We start from the raw sequence: 17,294 nt of genomic DNA, 5'->3' as shown, positions 1-17,294 counted from the left end.
ATATAGTTAGGGCTGGACCAGGTGACCCTGAATCCTCCCTTAGTTATGCTGCAACAGGTGTAGGCTGCCGGGGATTCCCATGATGCACTGGGTGTTTCTGCTTCACTCACTATGTGTTGATAGACCTCTCTGCACTGAATCGTTCGTTTTTATTGGTTCTGCCGGAGGTTTCTTCCCGTTGAAAGGGAGTCTTCTTTCCCACTGTCACCAAAGCGCTCAAAGGGGATCTTCTCTGTATTATTCTACAGTCTTTACCTGAATATGTGTATTCTCATAAAAACTAGAGAAGCATTTAGATATGAAACAAGTCCAACAGCTTTGCCTTTGCACTCCAACAAAAGGATTTAAAATGAAGCATAAAAATGGGAGCAGACTTTCAGCTGCTCAGGTACGTTTGTGTGGACTTGGTGCAGGTTAAACACAACGAGGGTTCCAAAATACAAACACAGATCATTTTATTTGAAACATTAGCGTACATTAAATCCACTCACAAATGCAACATTTCTCTCATCTAAGTCAGATGTAAACAACTAAATAACCTGGATCACATCTCGGTTTGTAAACCCAGACAAATTAGTAACAGACTAACAAAGCTCAAAGCATCTGTACACACCAGCTCCCCAACTATCTACATCTCACAGGGATGCAAACTATTTCAATATTTTAGCATCGTAAGAGTTCACATCACATTACAGTCTGAGTGTCTGCTGATGAGCCCTCAGACTGTAATGTGAAGCTCATTTATGACCAATGTCCCAGTGTGAGTCTGTGGGACAGCACACAACGTGTCACACTAAAACAAACACCTGATGAGCATAAATGCGTCGGCCCAGTGATCTGTGGCTGCTGCTCGTCTAAGGCACTGATTCATTAAACCTTTCACAAACTCTCTGTTTGCTAAACATGAGCCGACACATCTACACATCCCATGTAAATATACCAAACACCTGAATTCAGCTGCTAAATGTTCAAACTTTTAGTGACATCGTATTTAGGACACTGTGTACAATTACTTCTCATCATTTGGCATAAATCATATGTTGATAAAGAGCTGCTGATTCTGAGCGTTCATCTACAAAGCAGCAGACTGACTGTTAGGACGATAAAAAGGTTTTGGACAGACGGAGGAAAATGAATATTTATAATCAAGCTCAAGATAGCAAGAAACTCATGTTTGTGCTGTATGTTACATTAAGAGCAAAGATCCTAAGAGTTGGCTACAACGAGTGCAATAATAAATGTGCATTTTTTGTGTTTCATGAACAGATGTGCTCACACTGCAACCAACACTACAAACATCTCCATGCGCTCAGCACGGGCTGTGCTTCCTGCTGTCGTTTACCAGCACTGGAAATGTGCGTGGCCTCCTGAAGAATGTGCACTTCCACTAAACGCTTAAATCATGCGACAAACACGGTTCTTTTACTCTAAAATACACATTTTCAGTTGATTTTCATCGGTCACACACTGAGCCTAAACTACAGCTCAACTAATGAAAGCTCTCCTTCAGTTTGAAACACCTCCAGGGACCAGGCTGGCTAGCATGAACACACCCTGCTCCAAACGGGGTCACTGCTGTGTTTGGATGTGTTCATTTTGCGCTGCCCAGCAGCTTTTATATCCCTGTTCTCTGCAGAGGTGTGCTGCAGAGGTGTGCGCTACGCTGAATAGTATATGTGTGTATTTAGTAAACTGTAGTAACGAGTGTTTTAAACGGGAACCCTACAGAGGAGACTTACTGTTAAAAATATCACCTGCATGAATATTTGCACCTACTTTAAAATAAATGTGTGTATTACCACAGTGCCAGAGTATTCATCTTTACAGTAGTTACACACAGCCAACAAACACAAATACAATGCTCCTTTCAAATCACCTTTGGGATATTCTGATTTTTGTTAAAGACACAAAGAGAAGATGCACACTCAGATGTTTGCAAATGGACAGTCTTCAAGCTGGGCTACAGTTGTAGTTCTGGTTTAAGTCGATCAGGCTGCAGAAGCACCACCAACAAGGCTGACTGGAAGTTGAATGAAGTCCTCTGGCAGCAGGAGAGACGCGTCTAGTTTGTCTGGAGCAGGTTGCTGAGAACTGAAGTTAGAAAGAGCACAGCGATAAGCCAGTGCCTGTTCACAGTCACCACCAGGGGGCAGGCTGGGCTTAGTTAGTCTTTTTGGTGCTGTTCTGGATGTTGCCAATATCACGCTCCATCGGACCTTCATTTAAGACTTGTTACATATAATCACTGATTATTTCCCCCTAATCATTCTTTAGTATTCGAGCTGCGAACAGCAGACTGATCTGCATTCAAACATTTTAAATATTCACTTTGTGCACTCTGATTTTTCTCCTTCCAGTTCACACTTAACATGACTTTATCATATCAATGAACATCTGTTAGCAAACAAGCTCACTCACTGCTCAGGTCACACATTTCAGAGCGTAACAGTTTTAAAACTGTTGACTGACCAGTCATCGCTCCTGTGTCACAGCTGAGAAAACAAGTAACACTAAAGCTACAGTAACTAGAATCTACTCTGTAATGAGGGGCTGAGAGGTACTCTTTACTGTTACTCTGTGACAGCGTGACAGTCAAGCACCCCAGGCAGGTCTCAGTGATCACCTTGGTGATGGGTGTGGTCTCGTCATGAAGGTTCACTGAACGGTTTGATGAGGTGATGCTGCTGTCCTCAGCAGATCTCAGTCCAGTGAACACTCCTTATTAACTCATTCACTGCCAGGGTTTTTGAGCATTTTTACTCATTTTTGAAGAGCCACAGAAAACTGTGTGTTATGATCATATAAACGCTGAACCTACCAAAATGAAGAACAGACTCTCTTCTTCCATCCAAAAAAAAAAGCTTGTTTCTACCATTTTCCATTCTTTAGTAATCAGCTGTAGAAGAGAGGTGGGTTCCACCAAAAATGCCTGTTTTGACCACAAAAAGGGAGAAAACGAGCTTTTTGTGAAAAATACATTTCAAGCAGTCTGATGTTCACTGACAAGCTGCCCGAGGTTGTATTCTAGCCCCTCCCATTGGAAACGTAATTGACGTCTATAGACGTCAATGGCAGTGAATGAGTTAAGACACCTTTTGTAACTTCGTAGTAAGCAGCCAGCTTGAGCCTGATTCATGGCCGTGTCACAGAGCCCTGACGCTCTGCAGCCTTCTCACAAATAAACTGTGAATTATCACTGGTGTAGAAGTAAAGACAGGAAACAAAGAAAACAGTCTTGTTTCTCCAAAAACCTCACATTTTTCATTCTGTTGAAGCCCTTCGCCCCTGGTGGTGGAGAGAATACGATCATACACTCCCGTCTTCAACCCAGGTTACAAAAATCAAGATGTGCAGGCCGTCCGAAACAACACCAAAAGTGGCGCATGCGCGGGCAGCTTTGGGGCGTGTCACGCCACCGTGCGTGGACTGTGAGAACTTACCTTGAGGCTCGGAATGAGTGCCTTGGTGTCCTTTACCACTCTCTGGATCTGCACCTGGATCAGAAACACTTATCAGGATGATGTCAGAGTCCTGTTATCTGTAATCAGCAGTAATACTGAAATCATTATTACAGAAACGAGGGATACCGACCTCCCTGCAGCTTGAAGCACAGTTTCTTCTTCTGATAAGCAAAGTAACTGGACGCTGCTCCCACCAGGGCAACGCCTACGGCACTGATGATTCCTGCAATCGGACCACTCCCTTCGAACGGAAAAAGGACACAGACATTACTGGAAGGGACCCACTTTAAATGTATTCAAATTCTATTTTTTAATCGGTATGTCAAATGACTTCGTTTATCAAGATCAGAGTAAAATCACTTTAAAGCAGGAGTGTCCAACTCCAGGCCTCGAGGGCCGGCGCCCTGCAGGTTTAGACGTGTCCTTGATCCAGCACAGCTGATTTAAATGGCTAAATGACCTCCTCAACATGTCTTGTAGTTCTCCAGAGGCTGGGAATGAACTAAACCTGTGAATCAGGTGTGTTGACCCAGGGTGAGATTTGAAACCTGCAGGACACCGGCCCTCGAGGCCTGGAGTTGGGCACCTCTGCTTTAAGAGTGGCAAATGTTTGCAAATACTTGTAACTTGATACCTGCTCAAGTGAGAAATCGAAACAGCGCTCTGTGTTTGTTTGGCTCACAAACATGATCGTTAGAGTTTAAGATTTTAGGAACAATTCAAAAAGCTTGATCCAGACCCAGTCCATGAGCTGTAATGACCACAGTTCACCACACGATGGCGGTACCTGTGGCGTTAATAACTTTCAATGCCACAGTTACTGGCAGCACTGGGAAAATGTGCAGGAAGGCAAATGAAAGGCAGATGCAGCAGCTCCAGTGCAGGGCGTGGCAGCATGAATAATGAAGCTGTTCTTTGAAGCCACACTGAGTCACTGAGCTTTGTCTCATGATGCTGCCGATCACTAAAACAGGGAGTTGCCTGGATATTAAACAACAAGAAAACAAGGCAGGCTGGCAGCTGTGTGCATGACTTACTGCTGGGAAATGTGGAGAATGTCACTCACTGCTCTCCTGTCTCACACAGGACCCCCGAGGGCTTAGCGTGATGTGTCTGTTATGTTATTATGATACTGGGACATAAGTCGAGGTCATTATAAAATCTAAATCCTACAGCACAACAACTCTTGTGGATTTAGGAATCATATTTCAGATACACTGACCGTTTCAAGCTGCTTTTATGATTTTATTATTATGTGTTACACTTTTCTCAAAATAAAATCCAAATCCCTTAAAGACTCGAAGCAAAAACCAAAAGTCCAGTCACACAAAGAGCAGTTCAGAAGCTGAGCTGTGCCAGAGAGAAGAAGCATCATCGGATCACACATCAGAAAGTCTACCCCGGGAAGTTTGCAGCTCTACATGTTGGATGTGTCAGCTGAGGCTTTCAATGCGTGCTATCCTAAGAATGCCGACTGTGGAAGAGATACGCAGGCGTGTCCTGACACAAAGGGATGGCAGTAAAAAACCTGATTTCCAGTAAGCAAACCAGTTGTCATGAACATGGATGAACATGTGATATTTAGCTGCATTCACAGTCAGACGTTCTTTAAAAAACTCTCCCAGTATGAGGTGCTGCTGGTATGTGGTCCCCTCTGACTGTCAAAGTACTACAAAGCACACATTTGTTTGCACAGCAACAAATTACACAGAAAATGAAGTAACATAAAAAAGTATCCCAATGACCACAATCCTGGCACCCAGCAAAACAACATGTCTAACTGCTCATTTTGAGTCCATCAGATATTGAAAACAGCTTTTGTAAACCGCCGCATGACCCAACAGCTCATTGCACAGCTTGTAACAGATCCATGGCCCGCTCTAACAGAGGTGTTAAGATCTGCTTTAAGTTGGACATCCAAACATAGAATTCCTCGGGCATGTTAGCGTTTAACATCTTCAGGATGTGGCCCCACAGAAAGTCTGGATCTGCAACGACACAATCGTAGCAGGGTTTTAACCAGAGGAACCAGACCGGGGGGCCATTAGCAACTTAAACAAAATGCAGCCCATCAAACAGCCAGCACATAATCCAGCTCCTACCCACCAAGGTAATGAGCTAGCAGAGCTTTCAAAACAACTAGTAACAGGAAGTCCATAATGATAAAAACGTATGTAGGAAAGCAGAGGCATTCTGTGGTGCTTCCTCCATGACAGGAAACAGGAAATGACCAACAACAACTCAAGAGCTTCGATTCTGAAGACGAACACACAGGAAGAAGGGCTGCGCGTCTTCAAGGCCGAATAGATAAATGTTGGTCTCATGTGCTGAAACCTTTTTATAGCGACTGCACAACCAAATGATCCACTGTTATTATTACAGCTCATGATTACATCATCACCACATTTAAACAAATTCCACGTGATCATAAAAACAAGAACACTGTTAGTGCTGGAGACTGAGCATGGTCCTCATATGGAGGACACACTGTGCAGGTCTAGCAAAGCATGGACTGAAGATCAAACGTGGGACTCACCTTGAGGCTGGTCAGCGCCACCTGTGAGAACACGGGATTCACATTAATCAACAGTGTTTATTACAGACGTGCTTCATACTGTGACACTGATGTCATGTCATGCTAATGCTAACACGAGGACGAGCGAGCTGCCTTAGTGCAGCTTCGTGCTTCTGGATTCTTGTTTTTCTGTTTACTGCTGCATTCATGTGGTTCAAAGTGCGTCCTGGTTGTTCTTTATAACCACAGATGAACCAAAAGGCACACGAGTCCTCTAAGACTGTCTGCAGAGCTGCTGCTCTGAGGCAAACCTGTGTGTGTGTGGGTACAGTACAACAGGCCCATCGAGTGCTGCATTTCTGCACTCGTCCAGGCAAAGCATGGACTGAAGATCAAACGTGGGACTCACCTTGAGGCTGGTCAGCGCCACCTGTGAGAACACGGGATTCGCATTAATCAACAGTGTTTATTACAGACGTGCTTCATACTGTGACACTGATGTCATGTCATGCTAATGCTAACACGAGGACGATTGTGCTCATTGGCTGATCTTGAGCAAAGTATAAGTATTTTTTGTGGCATGATAACTTAGGACAGCAGTGCACTCCTGCTACTCTTGTTAAATGAAACATGTAGTCATAATATTTGTAAGGTAAAAACGAGACAAGATGAACCAAAATACTGCATACCCTGAGGACCCATGGCACGACCTGGAAGAAAAGGTTAGACGTCAGTCAGAGAGCTGACCTCAGACTCTCAGCACAGCAAGTCAACATGACATCACATACCTCAGTCATGACTTGTCTTTCCTGTCTTTGGTCAAAATACAACTAATTATTCTAATGCTGTCACTAAACCAAGACCAAGGGTGTCCATCTCCAGGCCTCCGGTGTCCTGCAGGTTTTCGATGTGTCCTTGATCCAACACAGCTGATTTAAATGACCTCCTCAACATGTCCTGAAGGTCTCCAGAGGCCTGGGAATGAACTGATCATGTGATTCAGGTGATCTCTAAAACCTGCAGGACACCAGCCCTCGAGGCCTGTGTCCTGTTATCTAGGAATTAAAAAACAAAAAGATCTACACTTGTTTTTCTGTATTTTCCTTTTTTCCAATGATAAGAAGAAACAACATTGCAGCAGTTCTGATAAACGATGAGACGTTTTGATCTGTCCTTTGGTAAAAATAGCTTCTAACCATTTAAAGGTCAGCAGAACAGCATCAGCAGCTCAGTACTGATCTACACAGGAGCACCTCAGACTGGTCCTAACGTAGCACCTTTCTAGTTCTGGTGACCACTTCAAGTCTAAACAAAAACAACAAAGTGAAAATGCTTTTATGTCCCATCCTCAAACCTCCAAATGTGACCAATAAAAACAGTTCCAAAAGCTCCATCGCAGCTTTTTAACCTTTCACACAGCGGTCACTGCAGCTATTCAAAGGCTGTTTACTTGTACGTCTGTCAGTGTTGATGGTATACTTGCACATAAACCACTGCACTGGACACTGATGTGTCCCTCCAAACCCTATTTGTTATAGTTTATATACATGCTGTTATATTGACATGTTTTTTATCACAAATATTTGAGCTATTTTATAGTTTTTACACAGCGTATATTATTTATTTGTGTGCCTGTTGTCTACCTAAGTGGATGTAAAAAACTCTTTGAAAAGTACACGTTTAAAAAGAAGAAGTTCAAAAATCTTTTTTTAAGCCTAAAGAAGAATAAAAATACTAAAGAAAAACATCCAGAGTGCGGCTGTCATAATTCATGCATGGAAGGGTTAAACAGATGTGCAGTAAACTCATTAAATAACAAATAAGGGGCCAAAGTGCATTAACCTCAATGATAAAGACGGCCAAAAGAATCTACTGCAATAAAGACTAAAAATAAAAAGATAGTTGCTTCTGTGCATATGAAACTGTCTCTTTTGTCTTTAAGTAATTTTAGTTCCCTCGAGACAACATCAAGGATAAATAATGAAACAGTGTTGGAGAAGAGCCACAGGGCGTCAACATTACCGTGACATTATATCAATGTGTTGTTGTCTTCCAGTGACACATGATACCATTATAGCAGCTGGGCAGAGTCAGCGGTAGTGAAGGGCAACAAAACACAACAACAGAGAGGAAGTACTGCACAAACTCCAAAATGTTTCCTAAATACAAACTGGAACCACTGAATTTTCTGACTCACAAATGGGAAACAAACTGCATAACAGCAGTAACAAAACACTTATCAGCTACAGTGCAGATTTAGACCGTGTTATAGTGCCATCTGTCATTTATATAATCAAAGGTCTACAGCTGCAAACACCAGCAGTATACAGCTGGAAGCACAACGAGTAACATCCTGATGCATTTATCCCAGGGGTGTCCAACTCCTCACCCTGGGTCAACACACCTGAATCAAATCATTCCCAGGCCTCTGGAGACCTTCAAGACATGTTGAGGAGGTCATTTAGTCATTTAAACCAGCTGTGCTGGGTCAAGGTCACATCTAAAACCTGCAGGGCACTGGAGGCCTGGAGCTGGACACCTGTGATTTAGGGTTACACAGAGCCAAGACAGAGACATAAAAAACGATAGAAATAACATCATAAAACAACCGTTATCGTACCTCCTGAGCGGCCTCCATCAGGCTTGTAGTCTCCATTGCTTACATCAAACAAGTCGGAATCATCAAACGTTCCACCACCTGAAAAAATGATGAACAACCAATTATGCCGTCACATGAGAACACCAACACTTCTGTACTGCTACAGCTGTTTCCACATGTTAACAACATCTGCTGAGACTGAAAATCTGCCACAAAGACACTGCTTGATAATCAGTGAACACAAATGTGGGTTTTCTTGATGAATTCAGTCGTTGTCATATCTTAAAAAGGTAAATTTATTTCCATTCATGGTTGTGACAGGAAAAGCATATGTAAGGTCACGTGATTATATCTGACCAAAACCTCAAAATGCCTCAATTATTATGTTTATTTGCCTTCATGATGTGCACTGAAGAACTGACAGGGAAGCAAAGAGACAGAGCCTCAGGTCAGAGCTGCTAAACTGGAATCTCATCCATAAATCAGTGTCGAACCAACAACCTGCCACTGACAGCAGCTTATGAAACAGAGGCTTACCTCCTCCACCCTTTGGTGGGTTGACAGCAGGTTTGTCAGGTTTAGTGGTAGGTCCTGTAAATACAAATGCATCATGAGAACCAATAATAATATATACGATAAACAGAGCAGATGGATTAAAGTCTATGTGGGCAAAGGCCCACCTGTGAGCACAGCAGCAGTGCTATACGTCCATGCTCTGTGCAGATAGCACCATGTTAGCATTGAGCCACACACAGCAGTCAATCAGCCAGACTCAACATTAATGACTGAGTCCAGACTGAATCTACAGCTGACAGCTCAAAGCAGGCGGGGGAGGGCCAGCCAGCTCGAGCACAGATGAACTCGCTCCACACTCTCTCACCCTTGTTGAGGCGTAAAGGAAACGCTTCCCAGTACTCACCATTGCTACTACTAACAAAACTGGAGTGACTGATGGGAATGATCCATGTCTTTACCTGGATTGACAGCGTCTCCCAGATTGAATCCATTGGAATCTGTGACATAAAAAAGAAAATTCTTCAAACACTGTAAGTGATGATTCATTTACCTTCAAATACACTCACACACAAAACAAACATGTAAAATCCGTCTTAGCGTCAATGTCCCTGCATCACAAATGATACAAAAGCACAGGATGTATGAAGGCTGTCAGACCTACCAGAGTCTCCAGGACTTGGTTTCTTGGGTTTTTCCGGCTGTGGCTCGTCTGTGGAAGAAAGATTAATTTAAACAAAACAGTGGTGGACAGTCCAAGCATGGCTAACGAGGAGCTATTTTATGATTTATGCTTAACAGTTTTGCATTTGTAGAAGTAAAAATCAGACATAAGATTAAAAAAGGACAAATATATTACGCAGAACAAATTCTGACACTCAGCAGAAGACAATCAGTAAAATAAGACGTCAGCGTATCTACCTGGTCCAAATGCATCCCAAAGGTCTAGCTCACCTGAAGGAGAAACACATGGAATTAGTCTGTTAACCCGTCCACGTGTGTGGCTTCAAAACAGGAAGCTGTGCAGCATATCAACTGGGACATACGTTTAAATCTATATTTATACCGTTTTATTTCTGCTTTCACAGTCTTACGTTCTTATTATGAAGCAGTTTCTGGGAAATTTAAAGATGGCACGAATGACTGCCAGAGCCACAAAGAAGAGCATGAAAAACATCCAAGTTTGATTCATCGAGTTTGATTTACACAGACGATATGTTACAATGGATACACCTGTAATCTCATATATATACATATATATGTATGTCATTCATGTCATTACTGAGCACTGACATATTGTGTTCAGGACAATGGGACAGACTAACACAGATCATCATATGTGTAATATACATCACTGTAAACAAAAGGCCACTGATGGCGTGCTTCAAAGTTCAGTCGTAACACATGAAATACTACAAACCATCCTTATTGGGCTGCTCTGGTGCCTTTGGCTTCTCTTTGGGCTTTTGGGTTGTCGTTTCTAAAGAAACAGAAAGAAACGAGTGAATGAAACCTTTAAAAAAACAATGCTAGGAAAAGTGCCCGATGTGACGGTCACTCACTTATTTCATCCAACCCATCCTCCAGGCTGAGTTCTGTATGAAGAAGACATGAGGAAGAGCATTACAGTTTAATAGTGGAGACTGTTGACTGTAACCACAGGAGGGTAACACTGTCACACTACATCACACTTCACATAAATACCCTTTATATTTATATCTATATATGTTTATATCCAGCTTTGTCAGCATGTCTGATTTCCTCTGAGTCTTTAACTAGCAGACACAAACATGCCCGTGTGGGCCCATGGTGGGAAGCTGTGAGTGACCTGGGTCATGAATGGAAGGCTGGGAGTACTGGGAGTGCTGGGAGTACCAGCAGAGCGAACATGTCCAGAATGGTGACGTCACATTAGATGGTTTCATGCACAGTGTGGACGGTGGCAGGTAGATGTGAGGTTCATGTTTCACAGTGACTGCTGTTTTTATTTCCCGCTGAACGCCATAGTTTTACATTTCTATCATGTTTTCTACGATATCATCACTGAATTATTAAGATGTTTGGTATCGTGTTGTTTATTTGTAGCCTTTGTTTATTAACATATTTTAAATACCTTCACGATCTGTACTTTGTAAAACTAATCTTAAATACCAGTTTCACTAAGTCGAACTTAGAACTGGGAAAACTGGCTGAAATTAACCAATTGAATTTTTTACCTATTCATGTTTTTATTGCAGAATGGAGTCAGAATGTTCCCTGTGCTATTGAAAGCAGCACTGAGTCGTCACAACCCACAGTCCACACTAATCGCATGCCAGATGTGCCGGGCCCACAGCTCACTGTGCCCCTTGCGTGTTGGATACAGTCATACAGTGTATTTGCTGGTTGCTAGGGCAGCTCTGACTGACACATCAAGAAGCTGTAAAAAGCACGAGTCACAACTGAAAGTAGGAGGTGTGAGCCGCACTTTGCCTGAACAAGTGCAGAAATCCAGCACTTGCTGGGCCCGTTGATCTTGTACTGTACGCGCCCACAGACAGGTTTGCCTCAGAGCAGCAGCTCTGCAGACCGTCTTAGAGCAGCGGTCCCCAACCCCCGGGCCTCGGACCGGTACCGGGCCGCGAGAGTTGAGGCTCAGGTCTGAAATGTCTGGTTTTCAGGGTTTTTATCAGTTTTCAGCGTTATTTTGTTATCGTTTTTAGCATTTACGCGGTTTTCCTGGGTCTTTTCACGTGTGTTATGAATAGATTTTCTTTTTTCGGTACCGGTACTAGTTTTATTTTGTTGTATTTATCCGCGACACCTTAAAGGCCGGTCCATGAAAATATTGTCGGGCATAAACCGGTCCGTGGCGCAAAAAAGGTTGGAGACCGCTGTCTTAGAGGACTCGTGTGCCTTTTGGTTCATCTGTGGTTATAAAGCACAACCAGGACGCACTTTGAACCACATGAATGCAGCAGTAAACAGAAAAACAAGAAACGAGAAGCGCGAAGCTGCACTAAGGCAGCTCTCTGGCCAGTACTCGAACTAGTTTTTGCATATATTCCTTTTATCTGCTTTGCACTTTTTAAATATAGTTTGTGACCAGATGAGTGCAGCATGACAAATGTTGTACAGCAGCAGGTGATGGACAACAGAAGCTTTCGGATTTTGTTTCATTTTAGTTTCATTCTCTGGTGTCTTCCTACAATTAGTTTATCCATGCTGGGAGTTTGTTGTTTAATTGTTTGGCTTATTATGTAATATATACGCAGCCTATATTTGTAGATCTGTGTGAAGGGAGGTTTCTTCATTTGATTGTTGGGTGTATTATTGTAGGGTCTACCTTACAATATAAAACACCTTGAGGCGACTGTTGTTGTTGTGCTGAATACAAGACAACTGAACATACAACGTTGCCTCTCTTCACAGTTCTGTCGTTAAAGATCTGACACATTTTGGGGTCAAGTTGAGTTTTTCAGTCTATTTTTCTCAGTCTGTTTCAACCTTGGTGGATGTAAGCAACATTTGAGTGGACATGAGCCCACTCTAATCCCCCCCAGAATTCAGTCAACAGCTTTGAAGGTATCGTGCTGACAGACAGACAAAACGCACATATGCACACAGCACCACAAACCTACGGCCTTTTCTGACTCATGCCAGGACAATATGTATTACATGTAGATTACTGATCAGCTCTTTGTGGCTCTGATTCAGTGTTGCTCATGGTCACATGACCTGTGACAGGTGATGTAAGACGATGGCTCAGAGGTCCATCCTGGGAGTTCTGCAGTTTGGAATGTGTTTTAATTCTTTTCTCCAAATATCAATTTCCCATCAAACATGCACGTATGGCCCCACGGTGAGCACGCCAGTGTGGGTGTTTCGGCATGTTTCCTGGGTTACAGTTATAATTTAAGATTTATGCAAAGTATCGTGACGAGCTGTGGGTGAAGTAGAAAACCTCAGTTACTACAGTGCGTGCCATCTACTTTAGAAAGCATGCCTGTGGTTTGCCATACCAGCTCTGTTTGAGTTTCATACAGGAAGTATGACAGAGGAAGACGTGCAAACTTTAAATGTAGCTGACACTCACAAAGGCTGGACTGATATCTGTCAGCTAGCTTAGTAACGCCCCCAAACAGGATGCAGAAAGGACACCAAACCTAGATAAGTGGCAGAAAATGAATGGATGTATTTTTGTCCCCATGACGTTTTCCCGTGGAAAAGGTTTATACCTTGGAGTATAACTATGTTGAACAAATCCTGGATGTGTATAATATGATGTGATATGATATGTGTGTTACTTGTATTTGATTTTTGGAGTTGTTACTGAGCACTTTCTTGTTGTTAGTGTCTTTAATGTCTGTAATTTAGTGTGATGTGTTTATTGTTATTAACCTCTGTCTCTCTTCCACAGCATGTCTTTATCCTGTCTTCCTTCTCTCACCCCAACCAATCACAGCAGATGGCCCCGCCCCTCCCTGAGCCTGGTTCTGCTGGAGGTTTCTTCCTGTTAAAAGGGAGTTTTTCCTTCCCACTGGGTTGGGTTTTTCTCTGTGTTATTGTAGGCTCTACCTTACAATATAAAACACCTGAGGTGACTGTTGTTGTGATTCGGTGCTGTACAAATAAAATTGAATTGAATTATCGTTGTGGTTATTTGTCCGTCTCCAAAACATGAACTGGATTTCCAAGAGGTCAAATAAATGTAATGTAAAGTGAACAGGGACTTGGACACTAGTGTTTGAACCGAGGAGAAGATCAGCTTGGTTGATTTGGATCTTCTCACATTAGTCCAAACAGATATCCAGCCACGTCAGGCCCACTCACACTCGCACTCACAATCTTTTCTACAGGCACCCCAACCTTCATTTGTAAATGAATGAAAATAAAACTGTTTGCTTGATCCTGACGAGCAGCATCTTTTCGCTCTAAACTCATACCAGTCGTGTGACAAATTGCTTCCACTTCTGGAATTTGGTGTATTCCCAAAAAAGGAAATAATCCTGGAAACCTCAGAGGAACCAGCTATCATGTGTTTGACCCAAAGAACAAAAAGACCAGAGGACCACACTAAGGACACTGTAACAAACATGTAATAAACATTTTTCAACATTATATGAAATGTAGTGTTAATGTAATTATTCCAAAAAACATCTCGAGTATGGAATATGTTGCAAATGATATGAGCTTCAAGCCTAAACTCTTTAATGACATCATTGCACTCTGGGAGGAACATCCTTCAATCAATAACTCGAACATTTCGGCGGCTACTGTGTAGCGTCTGTAACTGATACATGTTTTCTAACGGGTTATGAGTTTGTTTAGCGAAAGAAACGTCCGCTTTATTTGAAAAAGCACACAAAAACCCCACACAGGAAGCCCAGATCTCCCAGTTTTACACTGGGAATTGAACGCAGCCTATATCTGTAGATCTGTGCGAAGCTGGCAACATTAAATTTGCTTCAAAACCCCACGTGGGCATGACGTGATCAGCGATTGGCGCACACGCATTAAAGTTTTGAGAGACGTGTTACGCGCAGTTTCAGACGTTTGTGCGCACAGGAGGGTTGTTAACAGAGACAATGTTCGGATTCGTGAGCTGAACTAAATAAATTGTGAATAAAGGATGAGTATCCCGGTTTGGATCGAGGCAAACAGTTCAGCGTGTGCTCAGGTTGCAGGTTTTTGTGTGCATTGAACCACAGTCCTCAAAAGTTACACGTTATTACAAACATTTGTCTTATTTTACGCGTGTGGATCATATCGTCCGCATGTGCAAAGAGCAGACGTTATTACTACGAAATAATACCCAGCTTTTCAAAGAAGTGCTTCTTTGTTTATTTGCTTGTTTGTTTGTTTTTGGCAAGTGGCCAAACAACTTTTTAATTCGCTATACTCGTCTCGCGTGACCTTAAAAAGCAGTTACACACAATAATAATGGCAGCTGTGCTTTTACCTTGTGTTAATGTTCCAGTAACCAGGAAAAGCAGCACCGCAATCCTCAAACAAAGCTTCATGTTGGCTCTTCTTTAGCCGTGTGCGCGGGTCGGCGGCGGGTATTTGTGGACTCAGAAACACTCCGCTGGTGTCTTCTTACACTTCATGAGTCAACTTTGCCTGTGAAGCACAGACTGGGTGTGGCAGCCTCTGAGAGGGCGTTGTGAGTGAGACGCAGGGAAAGATACAAGAACAGCAAACGGAGCCTAAAATCTTTCAGCGATTTCCCCAAAATTTACATCAGCCGATATAAATATTACAGTTCGTATGTTTGCTGCTGATTATGTACTTCAGTTACGCCTGTAGCTATATAAGACTGAGCTTTTTTAAGGCAGGTGGGAGGTCTTTCATGGGATGACTCATATTTTCTGGCTTGGTTGTAGCCCAAGGGCTCAGGCTCCTAACCAGCTTATACAACAAGAACCAGCAACAGTTTCTAAAACGTGTGTGCCCCCTAGTGTGTGTCCGCCTCTGTCATTTTACACCCTTTCTCCACATTGTTCATCCATTTTTGTTCCAGTTTAACTTTTACAATTAATCTGATTTTTGGCTATGATTACTATGACATGCAACAGTTCAGGGGTGTATGCCCATGCCTGTGTGATTACAGAGAACTATAAACAGTAAGAGCTGATCTAGATTTGCAACATAAACACACCTGGGATGCCTTCTGCTTATCAGATCCCTGTAAATGATCACAAGAGTTTCAGAAAACTCAACTTCTGACCTTGAGGTCACTGAGTTTCAAACTAATTCAAGATTTGGCCTCATCAGTGACAACGATGAGGCCGCCTACAGGGAGGAGGTGGATCGTCTGGCTGAGTGGTGCGACACAAACAACCTGCTGCTTAACACCGAGAAGACCAAGGAGCTCATCGTGGACTACAGGAGGAATGCTGACCCACATCCACCCATCCACATTAAGGGGACGGCTGTGGAGCGTGTGAGCAGCTTCAAGTTCCTGGGAGTCCACATCTCCGAGGATCTCACCTGGACGACCAACTGCTCCAAGCTGGTCAAGAAGGCTCACCAGCGCCTCTTCTTCTTGAGGACTCTGAGGAAGAACCACCTGTCCTCAGACATCCTGGTGAACTTCTATCGCTGCACCATCGAGAGCATCCTGACCAACTGTATAACAGTCTGGTACGGGAACTGCTCTGCCTCGGACCGGAAGGCGTTGCAGAGGGTCGTGAAAACTGCCCAGCGCATCGCCGGAGCACCACTTCCTGCCATAAAAGACATCTACAGGAAGCGGTGTCTGAAAAGGGCTGGGAAAATCATCAAAGACCCCAGTCACCCATCACATGGACTCTTCACCCTCCTGCCCTCTGGGAGGCGCCACAGGAGCCTCCGGACTAAGACCACCAGGTACCGGAACAGCTTCTTCCCCACAGCTGTCAGACTCCTGAACTCTGCCTCCTGACATCTGACCCACGTTAACATATGGACTGAACATACACACACCCACAATGGACAACTGTACCCTCAAACACAATAATAACATGGACTGAACCACCACTCACAACCACTAGCACTTTATATAGCCTCTGTAGAAACTATCTACACCCTCACTTATCTTAACTGCACTACTGTATAGCTCTGTGTAAACAATCATTCTGTACATTCGATAATCTTTAATCCTACAACTGTTTACAACTTGCATAGTTCCCATTTCTGTATAGCTGTATATCTCAGATTCTGTAAAGTTATTTATTTCATATTCTGTATAGTTTTTCATATTTATATCCTGTTCATAGCCTGCACATAGCTTGTACTCACTACAGCCTGTACATACTTATAGTTATAGAATATTCACAACATACTTCATACCGTGTACATTATAACATAATAGACCCATTTCTGTAATATACTTACATTTCGTTGCCCTGTACCTGTGCATGTGTAATGACAATAAAGTTGAATTCTATTCTATTCTATTTTTAGTAGACACATTTGAAACTCCCATGTCACTGCTTTCTCCATGTATCACATTGACAAACTAGTATTTCAGCCTTGCCTGCCCACCTGGCAGCATGACATACCCCATCAGCCTGTTAAAGTTATGTCAGTCTCAAAGCCATTTCATTTGCACCATAGAGAGGAACAGCAATCAGCACGTTTCTTATCTCTCATAATAAACAGACATTTAACCAGTTGGTGTAGCATGAAAGAACTTCTTTACACGAGTATGGCAGCTAATACATGTGTCACTGAACACATTAGA

At 42.9% G+C, this 17,294-nt stretch overlaps 1 protein-coding gene across 4 annotated transcripts; it reads right to left on the bottom strand.

The window, feature by feature from the left end:
- Positions 1–438: 438 nt before the first annotated feature.
- Positions 439–15,368, bottom strand: cd99 (CD99 molecule). Of its 4 annotated transcripts, XM_080876817.1 has the most exons (14): positions 15,030–15,357; positions 10,651–10,683; positions 10,509–10,568; positions 10,010–10,042; positions 9,753–9,800; positions 9,550–9,588; positions 9,113–9,166; positions 8,597–8,674; positions 6,666–6,686; positions 6,386–6,406; positions 5,998–6,018; positions 3,592–3,702; positions 3,441–3,494; positions 439–2,091 (listed from the first exon to the last, which is right to left on the bottom strand). In XM_080876817.1, the coding sequence occupies exons 1-14, from the start codon at positions 15,088–15,090 to the stop codon at positions 2,063–2,065; spliced, it is 663 nt and encodes a 220-aa protein (XP_080732943.1). In that variant the 5' UTR covers positions 15,091–15,357; the 3' UTR covers positions 439–2,062. The 4 variants fall into 4 exon arrangements, with proteins under 4 accessions (XP_080732943.1, XP_080732944.1, XP_080732945.1 ...); XM_080876818.1 differs by lacking the exon at positions 6,666–6,686 and having other exon boundaries at positions 15,030–15,361; XM_080876819.1 differs by lacking the exons at positions 439–2,091; positions 3,441–3,494; positions 3,592–3,702 and adding an exon at positions 4,686–5,449 and having other exon boundaries at positions 15,030–15,363.
- Positions 15,369–17,294: the final 1,926 nt, after the last annotated feature.

This window comes from Rhamphochromis sp. 'chilingali', assembly GCF_963969265.1.
Source record: "Rhamphochromis sp. 'chilingali' genome assembly, chromosome: 3".
Taxonomy (NCBI): Eukaryota; Metazoa; Chordata; class Actinopteri; order Cichliformes; family Cichlidae; genus Rhamphochromis; species Rhamphochromis sp. 'chilingali'.
Note: the sequence above shows the minus strand (reverse complement) of the source record. Positions and strands in the feature narration are given on the sequence as shown.

Bases quoted from the DNA above. Each gene is read 5' to 3' on its own strand.
- cd99 (XM_080876817.1), bottom strand. From the start codon at position 15,090: ATGAAGCTTTGTTTGAGGATTGCGGTGCTGCTTTTCCTGGTTACTGGA. The intron at 8,675-9,112 runs GTAAGCCTCTGT...TCATTTTTTCAG, and splicing joins CCCACCAAAGGGTGGAGGAG to GTGGTGGAACGTTTGATGAT. The intron at 2,092-3,440 runs GTAAGTTCTCAC...TTCTAACTTCAG, and splicing joins CACTCATTCCGAGCCTCAAG to TTCTCAGCAACCTGCTCCAG.